Raw genomic sequence first — 22,465 nt, forward strand, 5'->3', positions numbered from 1 at the left:
CCGAACCTGGGTCGAGGACTGCTGGTATGCCGCAGTGACTATTGCGGGAACAGACTGTTTGGCGCTGGTCGACACAGGTTCTTCAGCAACCCTGGTGAAGCCTGAAACGGTGAGAAATAAAACAACTATTTGCCCCACCATAGTGAAATTACAGACAGTTACCGGAGAACAATCTCCGATGGTGGGAGAGACAATTGTGACAATGAGGGTGGGAAAGAAGTCTGTTCGCTGCCCAGTGTGGGTCGCAAACCTGGAAGATTGCATCCTGGGGCTGGATGTTCTTGGGACATTAGACTGTGTCATTGATACAAAGAGGGGTACACTCACTTTTCCAGATGGACAGCTCGTTCAGATGTGTAGGCGGCCACCCCAGACAGGCTGTCGTGTGACCCACACCATTATAACACAGACAACCAAGACAGTGACCGACGCCGTTGCTTGTTGCGACCCCCAGATGACAGCACCTGCACAAACCCCCACCCAACCGTCCCTGGACCCTTGCCTTCACCCAGTCATTGCTGCAGAACCTGTCGCAGATGAGAGAGTTTCGGCAGTGACAGACGTCTGGCAGAGAAACTCTGATGGACTAACTCCCAAGAGCAGAACCTGCTGCTGCAGCTCTTGCTGGAATTCAAAGACTATTTTTCACTGTCTGAGGCCGATGTTGGCCGGACAGATCTCATCGAACACAACATCGACACTAGAGATGCACTGCCCAATAGAATGAGACCACGACGCCTCCCTCTGGCTAGACAAGCTGCAGCAGATAAAGCACTGGGGAGATGCAACGGGCTGGACTCATCGAACCCTCCAGCAGCCCCTGGGCCGCTCCAGTAGTCATGGTTCCCAAGAAAAAGAAGGAGGACTTTCCGTTCTGCGTAGACTTCAGACCGCTCAATAAAGTGACCAAGAAGGACCTATACTCCCTTCCTCGCATCGATGAGGCACTCGATACAATGGCAGGGTCTTCCTGGTTCTCGTCCCTGGACCTGTGCAGCGGATATTGGCAGGTCCCCCTTGCCCCTGAGGCCAGACAGAAAACAGCCTTCATCACCAACGGGGGTTTATGGCAGTTTAAAGTTCTCCCATTCGGCCTCTGTAATGCCCCTGCCACGTTTGAGAGACTTATGGACCAGGTGCTGGCAGACATCCCCCGCCATGAGTGTGTTGTTTATCTGGGCGACATCCTCGTCCATGGGAAATCCTTTGAATCAGCTCTCGGGGCCCTCAAATGTGTGCTGGTGAGAGTGGCTGGAGCAGGACTGAAATTGCACCCCAAGAAGTGCTGTTTCGTGAAGCGTGAGGTGACTTTTCTCGGTCACAGGCTAACGGAGGGCGGCGTCGGCACCATGGGAGAGAAGGTGCAGGATGTGAAGGATTGGCCCACCCACAGCTTTGTGCAGGACCTGAAGAGCTTCCTGGGCCGGTCCTCCTACTACAGGAGGTTTGTGAAAGGGTTCTCCTGCATAGCTGCGCCGCTGTTCCGCCTGTTACAGAAAGGAAGGTGTTTTCATGGACAGTGGAGTGTCAGGTAGCATTTGCTTTACTACAAGAAGCCCTAGTGGTGGCACCGATCCTCTTCCCCCCTGACCCCACCCTTCCCTTCATTCTCGACACCGATGCCAGCAACAGTGGAGCAGGAGCCATGCTGGCCCAGGTGACACCAGAAGGAGAGAGAGTAGTGGCCTACTATAGCAGAACATTTAACAAAGCTGAACGCCGCTACTGTGTCACCAGACGGGAACTGCTTGCTATGGTCAGCGCCATCCGGCACTTCAGGTACTACCTAGGGGGCCTCCACTTCACAGTCCGGACTGATCTCTCTGCCTTACAGTGGCTCATGTCCTTCAAAGAACCAGAAGGCCAGCTGGCACGCTGCATTGAAGAGTTACAAGAATATGACTTCACCATAATTCACAGACCTGGCGTGCAGCACGGCAACGCTGATGCACTCTCCCGCCACCCCTGCTCCAGTGATGACTGCCGCTACTGCGTGAAGAGAGAGACACAGGAGAGGGAATATCTACAGGCTGAGGTGATATGTGTAGCGGTGGAACCAGTCGGGGCATCAACTGACCATGGACTTTTAGCTGTAGATGCTGCCGAATGGAGGAAGAATCAGGAGGGGGATGTCGACATCAGGCCGGTAACCGCTTGGGTGGCTGCACAACACAAACCCCGGTGGGAACAGGTCTCTGAGTTTTCTCGTGCCACTAAAGGGCTATGGTCAATGTTTGAAGCCCTGCGCCTGTGTGATGGAGTGCTGCAGAGCGGGTGGAAGGAACCGGCTGCAGGAGAGACACGGTGGCAGGTGGTGGTGCCGAGGACCCTGCGGGAGACGGTACTTCGGTCAGTGCATGGAACTCCAGGATCTGGTCACTTTGGGGTCTCTAAGACTCTCCGTCGCCTGCGACAGAGATTCTACTGGGGCCAACACAGACGAGATGTGGAAGATTACTGTCGCCGCTGCGACAGCTGCACTGCACGTAAGGGCCCTACCGACAGATCTCATGCCCAGCTCCAGCAGTTTCCGGTAGGGTGCACAATGGAGAGGATCGGGATTGACGTTCTTGGGCCGTTTCCCCGCACAGAAAAAGGGAACGGCTACATCCTCACAGCCATGGACTACTTCTCTAAGTAACCTGAGGCATACAGACTACCAGATCAAGAGGCAGAGACTATTGTGGACACTTTGGTGGAGGGAATGTTTAGCAGGTTTGGGGCGCCTGAAGTCTTACAAACAGACCAGGGCCGGAACTTTGAGTCCCGAGTGTTTAAGGCTATGTGCGAAAAACTGGGCTCCCATAAGACCCGCACCACACCCCTTCACCCACAGAGCGATGGCCTCGTAGAAAGGTTCAACCGCACACTGGCTCAACAGCTTGCCATAGTGACGGCAAAACACCAAAGAGACTGGGACGCCCATGTCCCACTCGTGCTGATGGCGTACCGGTCTGCGACCCAAGATTCCACTTCCTGCTCCCCTGCCCTCCTCATGTTAGGAAGGGAGATGCGCACGCCGGGCGAGATGATGATGGGCTTGCCCCCCGACGCTCCTGTGGACCCCCCAGGGTTCGAATATGCCAGGCAACTCCAGGAACGGTTGCAGTCTGCTCACGACTTTGCCAGGCGCCAGCTACAGAGTGCAGGGGCGAGGCAGAAGATAACTACGACGTGCATGCTAGAGGATGGCATTTCAGTGCAAGCGAGTTGGTCTAGGTGTATAACCCACAGAGGAAGAAGGGCAGATGCCCAAAGCTGGACAGCAACTCGGAAGGACCCTGCAGGGTGCTGGAGAGACTGACTGAAGTCGTCTACAGGGTCCAACTGCAGCGGAGAGGGAGAATAGTTGCTCTTCACAGGTTGGCACCCTATCGGGGTACAGCGACACCACTAAGATCAGGTGGTGAGACACAGGGGGCTAGGGACACTGTTCTTTCTTCTTCCCAACCCCCCTCTCACGACCCAGGGACCTTGCCTGGTTCCCCACAACCTGGACTTTTTTTCCCTTGCCCTACTCTGGGCCCCACGGTGGGCCTGTCTCCCCCTGCCGCAGACCAGGCACGGCCGCAGAGGAATCGCAGACCCCCTAACCACCTGAGAGACTTTGTTTATTCCCTCGAGGACGAGGGACTTTGAGGAGGGGAGAAAGTGTAACGGACTGGTTATAATGTTGATGTTTGATGTGTTTGTTCAGAGTTTGTTTGCATTTTACAGAGTGTCAGTGAACGTGCCACTGTTTTGATGGACGGTTCTTGTGACCTGTAGCTGTGGGTTTGGGCGGGAGAGTGTTGTCTGGTTGGTTGGGGCTGGAAGAGGGAGGTTCCTGGAGAGAGAGATGCGGGAAGCTAGGAGAGAGCTAGCGGGAGACGTGACGGAGTGTGAGAATACGACAGGGTTAGTGGATTGTTTTGGCGTGGTTATGGCCAACAGTAAACTGTCATCTGCACAATAAACTCCCGGATAAAGGACAAACTAAGCCTCCCTGTGTTCCTGTAGCGAGACGCTACAATACATTGTCACTATCTGCTAACGTTAGCTTTAGCCTTCGTTTTCTAATAGTTTTTTTCATAGGCTATAAACGGAGGTGGTATAAGTACCGTAATTTTCGGACTATAAGGCGCACCTGAATATAAGCCGCAGCAGCTAAATTGAATGATGTGTACATATATAAGCCGCACTGGACTATAAGCCGCAGGTGTTTTAATGTACAATACCATATGTAAGGGTTCGTGCACAGAGGGGATTGTCGGGAAAAAGATGGCTGTTTGAGGAAGCTCCCATTTATTAACATTTCAACAAACAAGTTGCATATTTGCATAACGTATTCAAGTGTTACCATTTAGTGCAATAGTAGCTACAGAACATGTACTGTGCTGTGTAAACTGTACTGTATCACATAGCGTTTCAGACACACACACTTTTCAACTTTCAAACTTAAACGGTGCGCTCCCAGCGCACGTACCGGCAGTGATCTACAGCTGCGGTTTTCAACCTGTGGTACGGGGACAAACTGTCTCGCTCTCGTAATGTCTGTCTGTCTTGCTCTTGTTCTGTCTCTCGTACCACTCTCGGTTCCACTTTTGCTTTTGCGCGCTACCTGTCTCACTCTTTTCCGGCCTCCAGCTTTTCCTGCTGGAACCCGCCGCTTAAAGGTGGGGGTCCGCGGACCGGCCATAGAGCCCATAGAGTTAAAGGTGGTGGCCGTTAGCTGTAAAAATCCATAGATTAGCCGCACCGTTATATAAGCCGCAGCGTCGAAAAATGGGAAAAAAGGCGCGGCTTATAGTCCGAAAATTACGGTATATATCTTGTACTAGAGTAAAAGTAGAAGCACTCAGATCTTGTACTTGACTAAAAGTAGAAGTACTCAGGTATTGTACTTGAGTAAAAGTAGAAGTACTCACATCTTGTACTTGAGTAAAAGTAGAAGTACTCAGATCTTGTACTTGAGTAAAAGTAGAAGTACTCAGATCTTTTACTTGAGTCAAAGTAGAAGTACCAGAGTGTAGGAGTACTCTGTTATAGTAAAAGTCCTGCATTCAAAATGTTCCTCAAGTAAAAGTAGAACAGTATTATCATCAAAATATAGTTAAAGTAGCGACAGTAAAAGTAGTCGTTGTGCAGATTGGTCCATTTCAGAATAATATATATGATGTGTTTTATAATGATTGATCATGAAAGTGTTCTCAAAGCTGGTAAAGGTGCAGCTAGTTTGAATGACTTTGTATACTGCAGGGTAGCTTGTGGATTTACTCCAGGTGGAACTAAAGTCTGATTTAACACTTGAATATATTTCACATCATTCATCCACATCTGTAAAGTAACTAAAGGGATTAAATACCATTTACTTCTGAAGAAGAACAAAGTAGCAAAACATTGAAATACTTAAATAAAGTACAAGTATCCCAAAAGTGTATATACTGTGAACATATATAATTATATTGTCTAAAAAAACCAACATCTAAATACAGCAGAGGAGCCCGGAGAGCACAGACCTCGGCCAAGGCCAAGGCCAACCCTAATATCATAATGTAAAAATGATTTGTGTATCTGCCCGTGATTCTCATGGAGAAGAAAACTGGACAGGCAAGCACCCTCATTCCAAGATCAGGTTACCCCTCCCTCTGGACATTATGTGTTCTGTCTTCTCACAAGCGTTGTTTGGTGTTCCAAAATGTACCGTCATATTTATGTGTACAACAGTGCATCTACACAGAGATATATACAGCTTTGGAAATGTCACGCATGGATAAGTAAAATGTAAGACATTTCCAAAACTCACCTATGATCTTGACCCTGCCAATCTTCTCCATAAAGAGGGCAGAGATGATGTTGCCCGGCAACACAGCCAGACTTCCCAGGAAGCTGACCAGGTAGATGAGCACGTCGTTCTCCTCCACGGTGTCCAGGTGGCAGCCCTGTTTGTTGTGCTCGAAGGTGGTGTTCTCTATCCTACAGTCAATGAACTTCTCCTCCCACAGGTCTACAAAGAAACAACAGCATGACGAGGAAGATGAAGCTCATGGAAGATTCAGGGGAACTTATGGTGGGGTTTGTTTAATTAAAACTTTAATGAACTTTTTTACTTAGCCTTCACTGTTTTGGATATGTTGTACTCTATTCCTGAATGATCTTGTTATTGAGTTGTATGCTTATATCATTGTTCGTAAATTGTTTTGTGTAACTCAAAGATCTATAGGGACAACAATGACAATGTCGTTTCACTACTATCTGTATCCGTGTCCTACACAAATAATTCCGATCTGTACTTGGATTATTTTGGAAGTGAACAACAAATTAACTGTGTAGTGTACTATCATTGTTTGCATTCCATTTTGTTAGAAAAATATCACTCGTCACCGGCTTGATCTTCAATATCAGGATACATGTATTTATTATCCTTGCAAGAATGGAAGTAGTCATCACACACAGAGGTTGCATGGGACAAATAGTTCTCCGAACAGTGTCCTTGACATGCCTTATATACAAGAGAGTGTTACAGTCACAAGATGAGAGAATACTGGTTTAAAGCAGTATTCAGACCTTGGTTGAGATTAGCTAAGGCCTGCGTAAGCAATACACATGACAGTCATATGTCTACCTCTCTACAGTCATATGCCTATCTCTCTAGGGGCTGTGTCATCATGTTAGTCGTAGGAACATAGCTATCGTATGTAAAACACAGTGTCTCATGAGCGCCATCCATGTAATCATACATCTGGTTACGTACACAGTTACAGTTAGGTCTCAGTTATCATGTGCTACTCTGATATAGAAAGAGTACATTAGTATGTAGTATTTTCCCAATATATTGTTTACAGCCCAGGCTCCCATCTAGCCTATATGAATTGAAAAAAATAGAAAGCAACATTTTCTCCACCTTCAAAACAAAGGAGGAAGGATAAACTAAGGCCAAATATCTATATAGAAAGAAGCATATATATATAGCTGTTGGGGTCTGGATTAAATAAAATAGAGGAAATAGAATATTAAAGGCAAAAAAAGAGGAAAGACTGAAATTAGTGGGCAATATTGTATGATTTTCCTATGTACTGGTAGGAGGTTCAGATGGAGCTTGAACCTGCTGTTATGTCTATAATAGAAAATGAGGCCCTACTGGTACAATGGGTCAGAACCAGATAAAACTCATTTCAACATACAGTTACTCAACATATACTGTATTTCGCTGTCTAACCACTTCTTAATTTCTAAAGTATAATGATGTATGGTATCTAATACATTTAAATGATCAGTAAGGGAGAGAGGGGTAAGATGACCACAGCAACCTAACCCTAAGGCGTACATTGATCCCAGTCGAGGGGTAAATTGCCTGTAGATAAATGTTTAAAACATCACAAACACATCAGTTGTGTACAACTATATTGAAAGAGAATTTTACACCACTTAACTCCAGTGCCTCTTGGGGGGTTAAGATGAACTTTGCCCCACAGCCACTTTTTGGAAAAAACTTTGTTGCTTAGTCCTTCATGCTAATCTTTAGCTAAATTATTCACATGGTTTTACACCTTGCTACATAACTGTAAACTGTAAATAACCAACATGTGTGATACATATTTTCAGACCTGGATATATTTGCTTTGACAGAACAGTAATTATAGCTGACATGTTGAAACCTGGAGAAGACCTTTTTGCTTAGGAACGTTCGTAACAGAGTAAAGTGATCTGGAAGTTCTTTAAGAGCAGCCATGAAAAGAGCTGTTCAGAGTCTCTAGTTGATGGAAAGGAACTTCAATATTTCCTTTATAACCTCCTTTACCTGAGGATACACTGGACCATCCTTTACAAAGGGGAGGAGAAAATGTTGTCCCACAATTCATTGCAAATGATTGTGACGGAGAAACGAGCTAATGTAAATTACGGTGCTTATTACGCATTTTAAAACTAATGCAATAACTTGCGAAATTGTTTAACCCCATGACGTGAGTCACAGAGGTTAAGCAATGGCGGTTAGGAAAAGACGGCCTGATGTGTGACAACTCGACCACAACCCTGGTCGGCGACAGAGTCTGTGATATACAAGATTTTATTGTCAGCTTAAAAATTGACATCATAAAGATTCATAGTAAAATGTCATTTATTTAGAGTAATTATCAGGGGACGCAATATAAATAATAGTGCGACACCTTTATCAACCACAAAAAGACTTTAATTTATGAAACCATGGCCAAAACTCTCGAACTGTACCAGCTTCATTTCTTAAACTACCGTTCTTAATACATGTATTATAGACTAGACCTACATTATTGTTTAGGCAGCCTTTCATCTGTATACGTTTGGGATAACAAGTATTTATATTTTGTAATGCAGTGATGACAATTTAATGTCAAATAGTGAACCATTGAGGGATTTTTAATATATTTAGTGTGAGCACTGCAAATATTTGTTTGAAGTATCTGGAGAGGTTCCTGAAAATGATGGAATGCAGCAGCGAGTAAAGATTTAGATTTAACCCTCTGAACCGTAACTCCTGCATCACTCTTGTTTTCTGTAATGGCCCCCCTCCTGCTCCAGCTGAACCTACCTGTGTCAGAGAAGCGGGTGGAGCGGATGGTGCAGTTCTCAAACATAGTGTCTGTGGACCTGATGTCTTCAAAGCGACAGCCTTCAAACAGTGAGCCCTCAAACCTCACTGACTTCATCTCTATTTTGATGAACCTATGGGGGTGGGGTGGGACACACACAAGCCAACAGACAAAAAAAACATGGACTCACTTCTATTGCTGTGGCAGCTCAGAATTAGAAAGCTAAGAATGGGTTTGACTGGTTAATTCAACATGGCCGTCTCTGATATTACTGCCACGGAGTTCAAAGGGTGGAATGATCATCTCCATGGAAACATGATATTGTGTACTCCATTGGCAGCCTTTATTATACCATCAATACCGTATAATAAGTTAAAGCCCACTCTGTATTTTTCAATTCTGCAAAATGCATAGAAGTTAAATAATATACAGTAGTACACCATACTGTATATCTGCAATGAACATGTCCTCGTGCAGAGGTGAAGTCTAACCCTAACCCTTGGGTTCTCTCGCTCATTTTGTGACAAAACCACACAGCAACACCAAGTCCAGCTCATGGTTTTAAAATTAAACTTGGATAATACTTTAGAGGTGGTGCAAAGTTTGTTTAAAAGCTAGAATCAGATTGAAAGGAATGAAGAGATACAAATAGGTGCACATCAATTCAAAGAATATTATAGTTGCAAAATAGAAAAAACAAGTATGAAAGGTACCTTATTTGTTGTGGAATTAAAGATTACAAAAAGGTCAAACTGAATTAACTCTGCACAGCGGTGAGACGTGTAGCCTGAGTAGCGTTGATGGGTTCTCTCTAACCCTTTTTCAAAGGAAAACAGAACAGCAGACACTCGATATGACTTCAGGTTGTTCTAACAAAATCAGGGGCTACATATTTACTGACTTGATAGTGTACCTGACATATGCATGTATACACAGTGTATACAGTGGTGGCCGGCCCATAGGGGCGCTACGGGCGCCGCCCCCCCTCTTCCCACATTTTAGATTGTCATTAAAAAAAAAAAAAATTTTTTTTTTTTTTTAATATACAAGGTAGGCCTACATATTATATATCAGAAAATTGTATAATCCACAATAAAATCTCGTTTAAAATTGTGTTACGATGTCTAAAGTTACTGATAAGTCATGTGTTTCCTGCCTGGCCGCAGAAATCTTTGCTCGTGTATCATTAACCTCTCGTCTGGGCAGTAAGAAAAGAGCCCTAAGTGCAGCAGCAGCCAACTGACTGCTGACTGTTGCTACCTGAAAAGTACTATGCCGCCGAAACATAATTTCAGCCAATCAGCGTCGTCATATCTGATGGTCCAAGGGCTACAATTTCAGCACCCGGCCCAATGCGCAGTCTGTGAGTTGTTTTGACTCGTATCCAAGGAGACAAAACAGGGAGCTGTCATACACTCTGGAAGCTATCATTAGCAGCTAATATGAAAACTCTGTTTTGACATAAAAATTGAATTATGGATCATCAATAATTTTTTCAAAGTGACAGACACATTGGATTAACCTATGGATTAACCTTCAACCGCGTTTTTCTCGTTTTAATGCCATTGAACGCAACTTTTGATCAGAATAACAGCAAAAGGTGAACATATCTCCGTGTTTTGCTACCTAAAGTTACGTTGTGTGATGTCTGCATTTGCTTCCCCTGTCGCAAGTTCTGATCGCTCAGTGATGATTTAATATTTCTAGAATCTGTGGAATCTCAGTTTGTTAGAATAAGTTTGTTTGTGCATATCCAAGTATATCGATCGATTTATACCTAGAGTGCGTTAGCATTTTTTCGCTTAGGGCTCATTCAACAAAAGGTTAGCTTCTTGTGAGACTTGTTTTTTTATTTTTAAAATGGTTCATATCATCAGTTAGCTGAGTTTCTTCCCGTTAAGTGAGTATGACACATGAATAGTTCATGATATTTTAAGAAGCCCTGAGACACAGAAAAAAACGGTGGAAAAAAGCCCCTTAACAGGTTAAATGGGAATTAAATCATTTGAGTGTTCCGAAAGCCCCGGTGTTCTGCAGTTTGTGTGGGCCTTTTGTACTGTTGCAGTTTATACTGTAGAAACTATGTCCAGGACAAGGTGTTTCGAAGTTTTGGAAGATTCATAGCTAACCAGACTGAAGATTATGGAGGTATTGATAAGTCTTCTCATATTTTTAAGCCTCAATTTGCTATTATGGTCTGAGGGTGATCTGATCCATCGGCCAACAATAATTACCGGCTCATTTTAGGTGGTCTCTACAAAGGCCTATCAGAAGAGCCGACGACATTCTGAATTCTAACGTTTTCAATACTCATTTGTACGATTTCTGGCCTGCTCTTCATTATGATATCTCAGTGCCCTTAGTCTGTATCGTCTTCACACTCCTGACTACTTCCAAAGACTCATTACTCAGTTGTGCATATGTATTAAAGCTGAGCATGTCTTAGCACACATGTGTTCCAACTCAACCTCAAGACTCTACCTGCTGTGTGCGGACAATATCACTGCATAGCTTTGTGTTATGAAGATGATGCAGCGGTACATACGAGTCATTGATGTATTCCCCTTCTTTATGGATCTGGTTTTCTAAAGAAAAGTTGAAATGGAAGTTCTCCACTCGTTCTCTATGGAACACCTAAAGGAGGACAAAAAACATAAATACATTTTTTTAAACCAAGCAATACCCTTTCAAACCATGATGAAGTTTATTTATGAAGGTAGATATGGTGCAAAATGCGAGAGCTTGTAAAACCTGATGTGAGCACTTGCAGATGAATGTGTCGCTAAAGTAATTTTCACCTGTAGATGTGGGGGGAGGGAAGGGGGTTGGAGCGGAGGGGCGGAGGGGCGGAGCTATCAGAACGATGAAGCGCAAGCTCGGGTCAGTCACAGCCATAGTCAGGTCGAACCGGATGACTGCGGGGCCCCGCAAACATGCCCCTTTCACACCAATGCGGTTCCAGGGCCGGTTCGGATCTTGAGCCTGATAAGCACCGGTTTTTCCTGTTCACACCGCAGCGGAGCCGGCTCTTTTCACCGAAAACCAAGCTCGGAAAAAAAATCGGTCTAGAAGCAAGAACCGTATGCGTCACGCTTACGTCGGAGGGGGGCAAGTTTAACCTGAGCTAACAGTTTATGGAGAGTACGGCAAATAAAAGCTGAAACAAGCAGTAGCGCTGAGCAAAGGGACTAGAACGCAACCACACACTTCTAAAAAAAACACACTTTATAAAGTCAGGCAACACTAACCAGGCTTCGTGTGATTCTGTTTATTTGTACCTTACTTTGACCATCCGTTCGCTGTCATTGATCATTGTGGAGAGCAGGCAGAAGTGTTGTTTTGTATTGTAGCAGCTATCAGATGGAATCAATACATGGGCTGCACAGGTTGTCAAGTCCGACTATCACAAGTAGGGATGGGTACCGAGCCCCGGTATTAAACGGGCCCCAGGGCTGAATTATTAAAGACTGTGGTCCCGTTAAGCTCCAACGTTATCTGTCTTTTTATCGGTACTAAAAATATATGTAATGTATTGTTGCTACACAAACATTGTATTGCAGTTTTAGTGTCGCCAACTCCGTTTCTAATATGCAAAAAGACTTCAAAATACGTCTATGATTATTTGTAGTATTTTCGATCTTTCCAATCCAGACGAGAGATCTCTCTCTCTTCCCCGTCTGTGTGTGAGGGGGCGGAGCAGTTTACACACACGCAGCTGCTACAGATGTAGCACTGAATTTCGGACTCCAGCTTACAGCTTCCTGCCTACTACCTGCCAAAGACCAGTATAGAGGAATGTTAAGCCCTCCCACTATTTTCCAAGAGGGCGTTGCCAGATTTTCAATTTCAGGTTTTAACCAGGAGATGGCGCTTCATTCACAAATACAGAAAGACAAGTTTCATGGACTTTCAGTTGTGTTTTGAAGAGAATTTGAACACATCAATATTTTAGATCAACTAAAGTATATCTAATCTTGTAATTCAATAATATATAGTCTTTATATATTAAATAATCATAATGTAAATGTTTACATTACACTTCTTTATTTGTTATGCTCATACTTTAACCTTTACAATCGTTTGCTTTAATATGCAGTATATTTTTGTGTTTGCTTCCTCCTGCTCCCTTTCGGACACATACTGTATGATTTATTATTATTATTAATATGAAGATATTATTAAGATAAGATAAGATGTTACTTTATTGATTGAACATTTTAGTTTAGAATGTGCTGTCCCACGGTAATTCAGAAGGCTCACAGGTCACATTCCGACCATTATTTAAAACAATAGGTGCTTTCACACCGTCTACAGTTTGATTTGTATACAGTTTTCGAATTACCCATTTGCTTTCGGGGAGCCCTATTTTTCAGAGCACATCCTGCTACTAAATATGTCACACGCACGCTCTGTTGATTGGCGCAGCAGCGCGGATGCGATCAATTGCTATAAAAACACTCTTCTACTAATACAGACGGTGTCACTATGCCGGCGGATGTGGCCGTTGTTGAAGCCTCTTCAGGCTCCGGATCGGCAGGCCTCTCCCTCGGTGTGGAGCTGTCAAGCTCGACCCTAACGCCGCTTACAGCCGGCCAACTAAAAGTTGTTTTCCGTTCACGTTGTCATTTTTAGACTCCTTCGCTTCTTTGCTTGTGAATCCAAAAGCTGTGACGCTTGGCTGTTTTCGTGTTGCCATATATTTTTATTACACAGCCAGAGTTAAAAAAATATCAATATGAACATTTCAAATACCGCGCCGGCATCACCGCCATAACCATGGCAACGTCAGTAAGAATGCAGCGCCGCCACGTACAGATGGCAACACCCAGACATATTCACAAATATAAAACAAATATTCAGAAACTGTAATGAACAATAACTATTATTTATTTCAAGAACTGTTATTTACAGAAACTCAACATTTCTAATCTGTGTGACACAAATATGTACGATTGTTTTGGGCTCGCCCTATTTATCTCAAAGTCAGTCCTCAGGGGAGCTCCCTCCCTCTTCGGGGGAGCCAAGCTCCCCCTCGCTCGCCCCCATTTCGAACAGTGTCTGTGTCTGAATGGCCAGCGATTAGGTGCGGCGCATTTATCATAGGTGATCGGAGCTAACTGCCTGCCGTCAGATTTCATTTAAAAAACAGATCTGATTTTAAGACTATTTCTGCGCTCATAAAGAATGATAAGAATAAGAATAATGCGTATTGAACTTTTTTCATTAATTAGTGAGTTTATTTAACACTAGAACCGCCAATCGGGTCAATTTGTGTGATGTGTGTTGTGTGTGTGCAATGTAACTTTTTTTCAATAAAATATTAAAGTCTCCCAGTCCGTGACTTTTCCTGAAAGTGTGTTATGTAGCACCCTATGTTGTTAAAAATTGCATTCTAATAGCGGGATTTGACGGGTTTAGGTAGGCCTATACAAAAACCTCCGTCGGTTCTAGTGTTAAGGTAATTAGGTACAGTAAAAGCCCTTTTTTATCAGTAACGAATTTAGCAGTTGAACATAAAAGTCAACTAACTGAGGGTCACTTGCAATTACAGTGTTGTGTCTAACTGTAAGCTTGTCACTCAGAGTAACCTACCGTTAATTTAGCTGCTGGAGAAGAAAGATCAAGGGGGGAGGGGGGGAGAGAGCTGTGGTTGATGGGCCATTAGTTGTGTAAATACACAGCTGAGAGCTGCCGTTTCATTCAGACTGTTTAAAAAACTGTAGCAACGGACTATTTTTCTTAGCGGATGCATGTCAATTTAAATCAATACAGACAACTATTTTTTAAATCAATAGCCTACATACAACTATTTTTTAAATCAATAAAAACATTTTCTAAATCCATAAAAGCATTTCAATTAATATTGGGAGTCATGTCGTTACTTTTTTGAGAATGTGGCCGTGTAATAAGCGGGATAATTTGCGGCGACTTGTTCCTTGTGGGGAAAATAACACCCGTCATGTGTGTGTAGAGGTGTGTGTGGTTAAAACACTTTCATGAAGTGAAGGAATTTCCTTCTATAAAACAGCTGTGGGCAGCAGTGAGTGTCACGGACATGAATTCATAGATCAAGGCAGACTGGTGCACACACTCTCCTGTCCTGCCAGGCGACACGCCCGTTCTAAGTGTCCAACACTCCTCACATCCCAAGCATCCCCGAAAAGTGTACTATGTTGTTACATCTCAGATGTTATGTTTCAGTTGTGCTCTGTCTATGTTCAGTGATGCAAACTTGTCACCTTTCGGCGAAATTCGTCGTTTTGAATCCAAAATAAGTCGTTTGTGTGATTCAAGTAGATCTGCAATACAAATATGTTTGGGGTATGGGAGGGGCTGGGACCCGGAGTAATCTGCGGCCGTGAGCTGTTATGTGCCATCATGACAAACATGCTCGAGTCTTCCTGCCTGTCGGCTCTGCTCATGGATATATAATAAGGCTCTGCTGCTCCGACATGATGGTCTAGCTTCAGCAGCTACATTACCTACGGGTGCGTTCGTTAATATTAACTGTGCGTCCGGATTCACTGTGGCACAGACTGGACCACTGGTGAACAGCTGTTAGAATGGGCCGTTCAGGTGTTCAGAGCAGAGCTCCCTGTCGGAGCGGCAGAGCATGATGTGAACTGAAATGTTTTTCTGTGGCAATATTATTTAAGGAATCGTTGAGCTAGCTAGCTTGCATACATTGTCACTATCTGCTAACGTTAGCTTTAGCCTTCTATTTCTAATAGTTTTTTTCATAGGCTATAAACAGAGGTGTTATAAGTATATATATATTGTACTTGAGTAAAAGTAGAAGTACTCAGATCTTGTACTTGAGTAAAAGTAGAAGTACTCAGGTCTTGTACTTGAGTAAAAGTAGAAGTACTCAGATGTTGTACTTGAGTAAAAGTAGAAGCACACAGATATTGTACTAGAGTAAAAGTAGAAGTACTCAAATCTTGTACTTGAGTAAAAGTAGAAGCACACAGATCTTGTACTAGAGTAAAAGTAGAAGTACTCAAATCTTGTACTTGAGTAAAAGTAGAAGCACTCAGGTCTTGTACTTGAGTAAAAGTAGAAGCACACAGATCTTGTACTAGAGTAAAAGTAGAAGTACTCAGGTCTTGTACTTGAGTAAAAGTAGAAGTACTCAGATCTTGTACTTGAGTAAAAGTAATAGTCCCAGAGGTTAGGAATACTCTGTTACAGTAAAAGTCCTGCATTCAAAATGTTCCTCAAGTAAAAGTAGAAAAGTAGTATCATCAAAATATAGTGAAAGTAGCGACAGTAAAAGTAGTCATTGTGCAGATTGGTCCATTTCAGAATAATAGATATGATATGTTTTATAATGATTGATCATGAAAGTGTTCTCAAAGCTGGTAAAGGTGCAGCTAGTTTGAATGACTTTGTATACTGCAGGGTAGCTTGTGGATTTACTCCAGGTGGAAACTAAAGTCTGATTTAACACTTGATTATATTTCACTTAATTAATCCAGATCTGTGAAGTAACTAAAGGTATTAAATACATGTAGTGGAGTCAAAGTACACCATGTACCTCTGAACTGTAGTGGAGTAGAAGAACAAAGTAGCAAAACATTGAAATACTTAAATAAAGTACAAGTATCTCAAAATTGTGCCCAAGTATAGTACTTGTTGAGTTTATGAACTTAGTTACTTTCAGTGGTGGGCCGTCAGGGCCAGCAAGGCCTTCTCTGCTGGCCTAAACATCATCAGAATATCAATTTAATTTTGATATATTTTTTCCACAAATATGTATTAAATTATTCCCCATAGTCTATTCTCTTCATTTCATAGCTTTCCTCTTGGTTGCGCTGCTTCCAGCCTCAGAACGAGATTTGGAGGGCTGGCCTTTATGTTAGAGCTTTTATCCAATCATATTTCAGCCATAATGTGTTGCCAGGGTCCAAGAAATCTGCCCTTAGGCCTTCAGAATCAACAGTGCGGTCGCCTGTAGCTTAAAGTGAACGGAAACCAAACTGCGGCTTTAACCAATCAGATTTTGAGTTGGCGACAACGGGCCAGCTAGCAGGCGTACGATGACGTCAGCACGTGCACGTCTTTTGATTGGATACGCACTATTGAGAGGCAGAGCTATGTAGAGCTAGCAAACTGCACTTGAATTGGAACGAGCTAATTTGTGTAGATTTCTACAAGCTCTTTTTTTTCAACCCACAAAGGCTGAAGGAGGAGAAGAGATTGATTTGGTCGTAGATATAATTACAACGCCATTTTCAAGACGAACTTTTCAAGAAAAGCTAGACATCGTGAGAAGAGAACGGCCAACCCCGACGCTAGCGAGCCTATCACAGCGGGGAAAAGGGTTTGTCCGCCACTTTCAAATCACTAACTACGAGCGGTACCCCTGGCTCACAGCCTCCGAGAGGCACTGCAAATTGTACTGCTGGGAATGCCTGCTATTTGCAACTGATCGATTTGGTGTTTGGAGCCACACTGGATTTGCAAACTTGAGTTGTCTAACCAAGGCAGCAACGAGAAACCAAAGCACGGCTGGGCACTTACAAGCAATGGTGCTTTTGAAAACCTTTGGGGACACCCGAGTGGATCTACAGCTCAACGAACAAGTGCGCCGGGAAACGGAGCTCCACAACGAAAGGGTGAACAAAAATAGGGAAATATTGAAAAGACTGATTGATTGTGTCCTGTTTTTGGGTAAAAAGGAACTTTCATTTAGGGGACACGATGAAAGCGCCGAGTCCAGAAACAGAGGAAACTACGTGGAGCTTCTTTCTTTGCTTGCTGAGAACAACACAGACTTGCATTACCACCTGTCCACAAACAAAGTGTTTACTGGGACGTCAGGCAAAATACAAAACGACCTGATTTATGCTATTGCTGAAGTGATGGGAGAAGAGATCAAAATGGAGATTAAAAAAGCACCCTTTGTCGCTGTTATGGTGGACGAGACGACAGATGTGGGTAATGTAGCACAGCTGGCACTTGTCCTGCGTTATGTGACGGACACAGGTGTCAAGGAGCGGTTTGTCAGATTTGAAGATGTTACAAGGGGCAAGCGAGCTGATGACATTGCCGCTCTTATTTTCCGTTTCGTGGAGGAATATGAATGTAGTCTGGATAAAGTTGTGGCACAGTGTGATGATGGCGCAGCGGTCATGGCATCTGGACTAAATGGGGTGCAGGCTAAAGTTAAGGAGAGGGCCCCTATGGCCTTATTCATTCACTGCTATGCACATCCACTAAATTTAGTACTGACTCAAGGGGCCTAAAAGCTTAAAGAATGCAAGGTCTTTTTTGCCAGCCTCAATGGCCTTGCAGCATTTTTCTCCAGATCCCCTGAGCACACGCAACTGCTGGATGACATTTGCAAACGTCGTCTTCCTAATGTTGCACCAACGCGGTGGCAATATACATCGAGATTGGTCAATGCAGTCTTTGAGAAGAGAGTTTCCCTAAAGGAGGTGTTTGACCACATACTGGAACATCATGAGGAGTATGATGGGGATACTATGCTGAGCACTCATGGATTTAATGCATGTTTGGATGATTTTGAGTTTTGTTTTTTGATTGAAACATTCAATGGGATTTTTAAGCATTCAGATGTGCTCTTTGGAATACTACAGAAACAAACATTGGATGTACAATTCTGTCTGACAAGGGTGAACGAGTTTTGTGACACAATTGAGCGAGAGAGGTGCCAGTTTCGTCAGATCTACGAGGACACAGCGCGCATCTCAAGTGGTCCGAGCGCACGCAGAGGCCCACGTACAGCACAAGGAGACCTTCGCGCATACTACCAACAACTCCACAGCAATATTCTGGACAACATTCTTTGCCAGATACGGAGTAGGTTTCAAGACCAAGAAAAATTAATGTTTCTCTCCCTCCTGGACCCCCAGCACTTTCAGACCTACCGGAAAAAATTCCCGCAAACAGCCTTAGCCAAATTAACACAGAGTCACGGAACACCGTTCGATCTGTCCCGGCTAAAAACAGAACTGACTGTAATGTATTCCATGACTGATTTTGAAGGGAAAAGTCCCACTGATCTCCTTGATTTCCTTAAGCAGAAAAATCTGAGTGAGAGCATGGGGCAGCTTTACACATTGGCATGTGTGGTAGTGACTATCCCTGTGTCCACTGCTTCTGTCGAGCGGTCATTCTCGGCCTTAAAGCGAATGAAAACTTATGCCAGAAATTCTACTGGACAGACTCGGCTTTCATCATTAGCCTTCATGTCTATAGAAAATGACTTATTGGTGGAACTGAAACGCACAGATAAACTGTACAACAGAGTCATTGAAGTCTTCTTGAGGAAAGAAAGGAGGATGGATTTTGTGTTCAAATAATCAGTTGTTTTGGTGAGTACAAAGCATTTTATTTTTTATTTTATTTTTATATATTTTTGTCATTTTATGTCGTTAATATTAAATCAATATTAACAAATTAATATATTTGTAATTAAAATGATAAATATATAAAAAATAAATGTTTGATGCTTCTGCAAGAGATATAGAGATGTGTGTGGCGCACTGGCTCAGCTGTGCAGTAAAAGTACTCAAGGAGACTTGTTGAATTGTTTTGGTTTAACCTTTATCAAAGTGGACATTCAGGGCTAGGAATACACTTTCACCACTGTCGCAAATATATCCTCATGAACAAATCCAAATTATTTGTTTGTTTTCTTTTCTTTTCAGTGAATAGTTGTGTCTTTATCGTCACGTTTCTTAAATGAAACTGCTTTGGGTGCGACAATGTGCTGTTTAGTGAACAAACTTGTTAAAGCTCACATACTTTTGGTGGACTTTATAAAACTTTGTAGACTAATGCCTTAAAAGCCCCTTTTATTTTTAAGTTTTGACAGTATCCAAGCGATCTTAAAGATGGTAGTTTAACACTCTTAATTGTAAATGCGGATATATTGATTATAAATGCTTCGGAAATATTAATATAACTCTGTTGTACTTGACTATGTTAAGGTGATGCAACACCCGGTTATACTGCGTTTCTGTCTAAATGTATAGTTTCTAGAGCCATGGCGTCATAATGATGGTATTAAGAGGTGGAATAATTCAGGTAGGACTGTGTGTAGGACATCACTGAAGGCCTAGGTGTGAAATGCACGGCCCGCCACTGGTTACTTTACACCATGTGGCTATAAAGATAAAAAGACTTAAGCCTTGCACAGAGGCACGAAAATACATTTTCAAAATGCTCAACAGTGCTGCCAAAATTATAAACTGACTGCTACACAATTTAAAATAAATGCTTTTATATATTTCTATTAGATGTGACTCTTTGGCGTTTCTGTTATTATTAACACTGCTGCTTTAGTTGTTCTGACTGCTAAAATCCTCTGTCATTCCGTGGGGTGGGGGAGCCCGGGGCTCGGATCCTTGTCACCTTTTTCATACCTGATGAGTTTGCATCCCTGTATGTTAAAAAGCCTCAGTCACCTTAATTCATGTAATAAAAACATCTCAGGTCAGTAACACTCAAAGCTAAATGTGCAATACCATGTTCAGCTATGTTACTATTTATAATGTTATTGTTGTTACATCAGAAGATGTACATATTGAAATGATTTCTTAACTTACAGTTGGCTATTTTTTACAATGTGTGTTGGAAGGATTTATTAAATTACAATGAATATTGTCATTGTTGAAGGCTTTTAGAGAAGGGTGAACTATAAGCCTGAATTACATAACATTTTATACCTAAAAACATAAAAGCCACAATAAATAAATCACAATTATTCTAGTTATTTTTACCTCCCGTATTGCTTTCAACCCACCAGCTTTTATGGTGTTGTTACGTCACTAACTGTAAGCTTGTCACATACAGTCTATGGTCACTCAGAGTAACCTACTGTTAATTTAGCTGCTGGAGAAGAAAGATCAGGGGGGAGGGGGGGAAGGGGGGAGAGAGCTGTGGTTGATGGGCCATTTGTTGTGTAAATACACAGCTGAGAGCTGCCGTTTCATTCAGACTGTTTAAAAAACGGTAACAACGGACTATTTTTCTTAGCGGATGCATGTCAATTTAAATCAATACATACAACTATTTTTTAAATCAATAAAAACATTTTCTAAATCCATAAAAGCATTTCAATTAATATTGGGAGTCATGTCGTTGGTTGAGAATGTGGCCATGTAATAAGCGGGATAATTTGCAGCGACTTGTTCCTTATGGGGAAAATAACACCCTTCGTCCAGATGAGGATCCCTCCGCTACACTTAGGGATCCTGATCGACCGACGAAGCTCCATTAAAATATACATATTTTTGGTGAATTACTGAGTTTAGGCACGTTAATAACGTTTTAATGAAGTTGAATACAGTATATTCATATGTGTCAGTGATTTCATGTCAATTCGGCGAACATAAACATAAATGATCGTGGTGAAGATGATGATTAAATTAGGATTAAAAATCGAGAGCCGGGCTGCATTTCCTCCCGTTCGTTTTTTTCGAATAACAAAATTATTTTGTTAAATAACAACATGGTGATGTTTTGTAAATGATTACATGTCTCTTATTTAGCACAGTAGTATGATATCCGTGACATATGGATCTGAACAAAGTTCCGCTGTACATCCAGCGTACTGTATCTGACTTTATTTCACATGAGCTCCAGTGTGGAACCCCACTGCACCCCCTGGTGGATCAATGATCCATTGCAGCTGGCTTCATTATAATTACATTTATCTATCACGGGGGCGGTCTCAAGTCAAGCTGGAGGTTTTCCCTTGAGCGATGGCAGATCACGTACCAATCACGGCCCCCGCGTTTCAAACTGTCTGAAATGAATCGCTACATCTGTACATCCAGCAACACACACACACACGGAGGAGATGGCGGAGAGAACGCGCTCCGAGGTGTGGTTAAACTTTACCCGTCTCGATGTGGACAATGCTGGTTACCAAAAGTGCAATAAGAGTTTAGCATGTAAGGGCGTTAACACGAGCAATTTGTCGAAACATTTTGCAAAAGTGCACCACACTCAGACGGAGGAATGCACCGGGTTTGACTGTCTTTCTTGTAGCTCTGTAGCCCCATCCACGAGTAACGTTTCCACGTCAGGTATTATGTATGCTAGCAGCAACACAAGGAGTTAACTCAATTATACAAACATGGGTTCATTATTAGAGTTATTTATTTTGTTAAAGTTTCAGCTATTCTGTTTACAATTCTGTCATCAGATTATTTAATACGATTTGTTAAAAGATTGTTGTTTCTTTTGATGTGAAATATTATGTATTTAATTTAAATAAAAAGCAATGTTAGTTTTGTTCACAATTTGTTTGGTAAGTTTACCTTATTTTTTTCTCCAAAAGAACCGATAAGAGTAGCGTTAAAGGACCGGATCGATAAGCGGTATCGATAAAAGTAGTAGTACCATTAAAACTTTAACGATACCCATCCCTCATCACAAGTAGAATCATAATGAAAAATACGCCAGTAAAATGTGCCTGTAGAAAACGGCTTATGCCACAATAGGATAGCAACAACAAGTAGTCTATAGAGTGGCGAAGTCCCTCCATTTCCGGGGGAGCTCCATGGGACCTTATTTCGGAAAAATTATGTATTGAAGTCAATGGAGAGAGAAAGATTATCTTTCGATGCCGTTTGAATTGTGCCATGAATTACACATATGATGTTTGTCAATTTAAAAGATAATTTTTCAAGTCAAAAAAATAAAAATGTGTCACACACATTTTTTTGTGTGAAACGCTCAATGAACTACAACTCTAGTCTCGCAGACTCGCACAACAACACACGTCACCAAGATGGCTGTCACTACTGACTTCTCAAAAAAGGAATTGACTACCCTCACTATCACCACAATGAAACACGTCCAGAAGAATGTCATGCAAAGCTGCCTGCCTGCCTGCCTTCCTTTGATTCTCTCTGAACTGCCTGATCTTTTTAATGTTTAAT

General features: G+C 42.6%; 1 protein-coding gene across 2 annotated transcripts in view; it reads right to left on the reverse strand.

Annotated features, from left to right (window-relative positions):
* The window catches only part of LOC307041414 (synaptic vesicle glycoprotein 2B-like), an 84,194-nt gene that overhangs the window by 6,521 nt on the left and 55,208 nt on the right, over window positions 1-22,465 (reverse strand). For both annotated transcript variants that reach the window (XM_079684812.1, XM_079684811.1), the window contains 3 exons: window positions 11,092-11,180; window positions 8,546-8,679; window positions 5,786-5,986 (listed from right to left, as the gene is read on the reverse strand). In XM_079684812.1, the coding sequence (XP_079540938.1) occupies window positions 5,786-5,986; window positions 8,546-8,679; window positions 11,092-11,180 (424 nt within the window). The remainder of the gene's footprint in view (window positions 1-5,785; window positions 5,987-8,545; window positions 8,680-11,091; window positions 11,181-22,465) is intronic.

The sequence above is a fragment of the Notothenia rossii genome, assembly GCF_949606895.1.
Source record: "Notothenia rossii genome assembly, chromosome: 5".
Taxonomy (NCBI): Eukaryota; Metazoa; Chordata; class Actinopteri; order Perciformes; family Nototheniidae; genus Notothenia; species Notothenia rossii.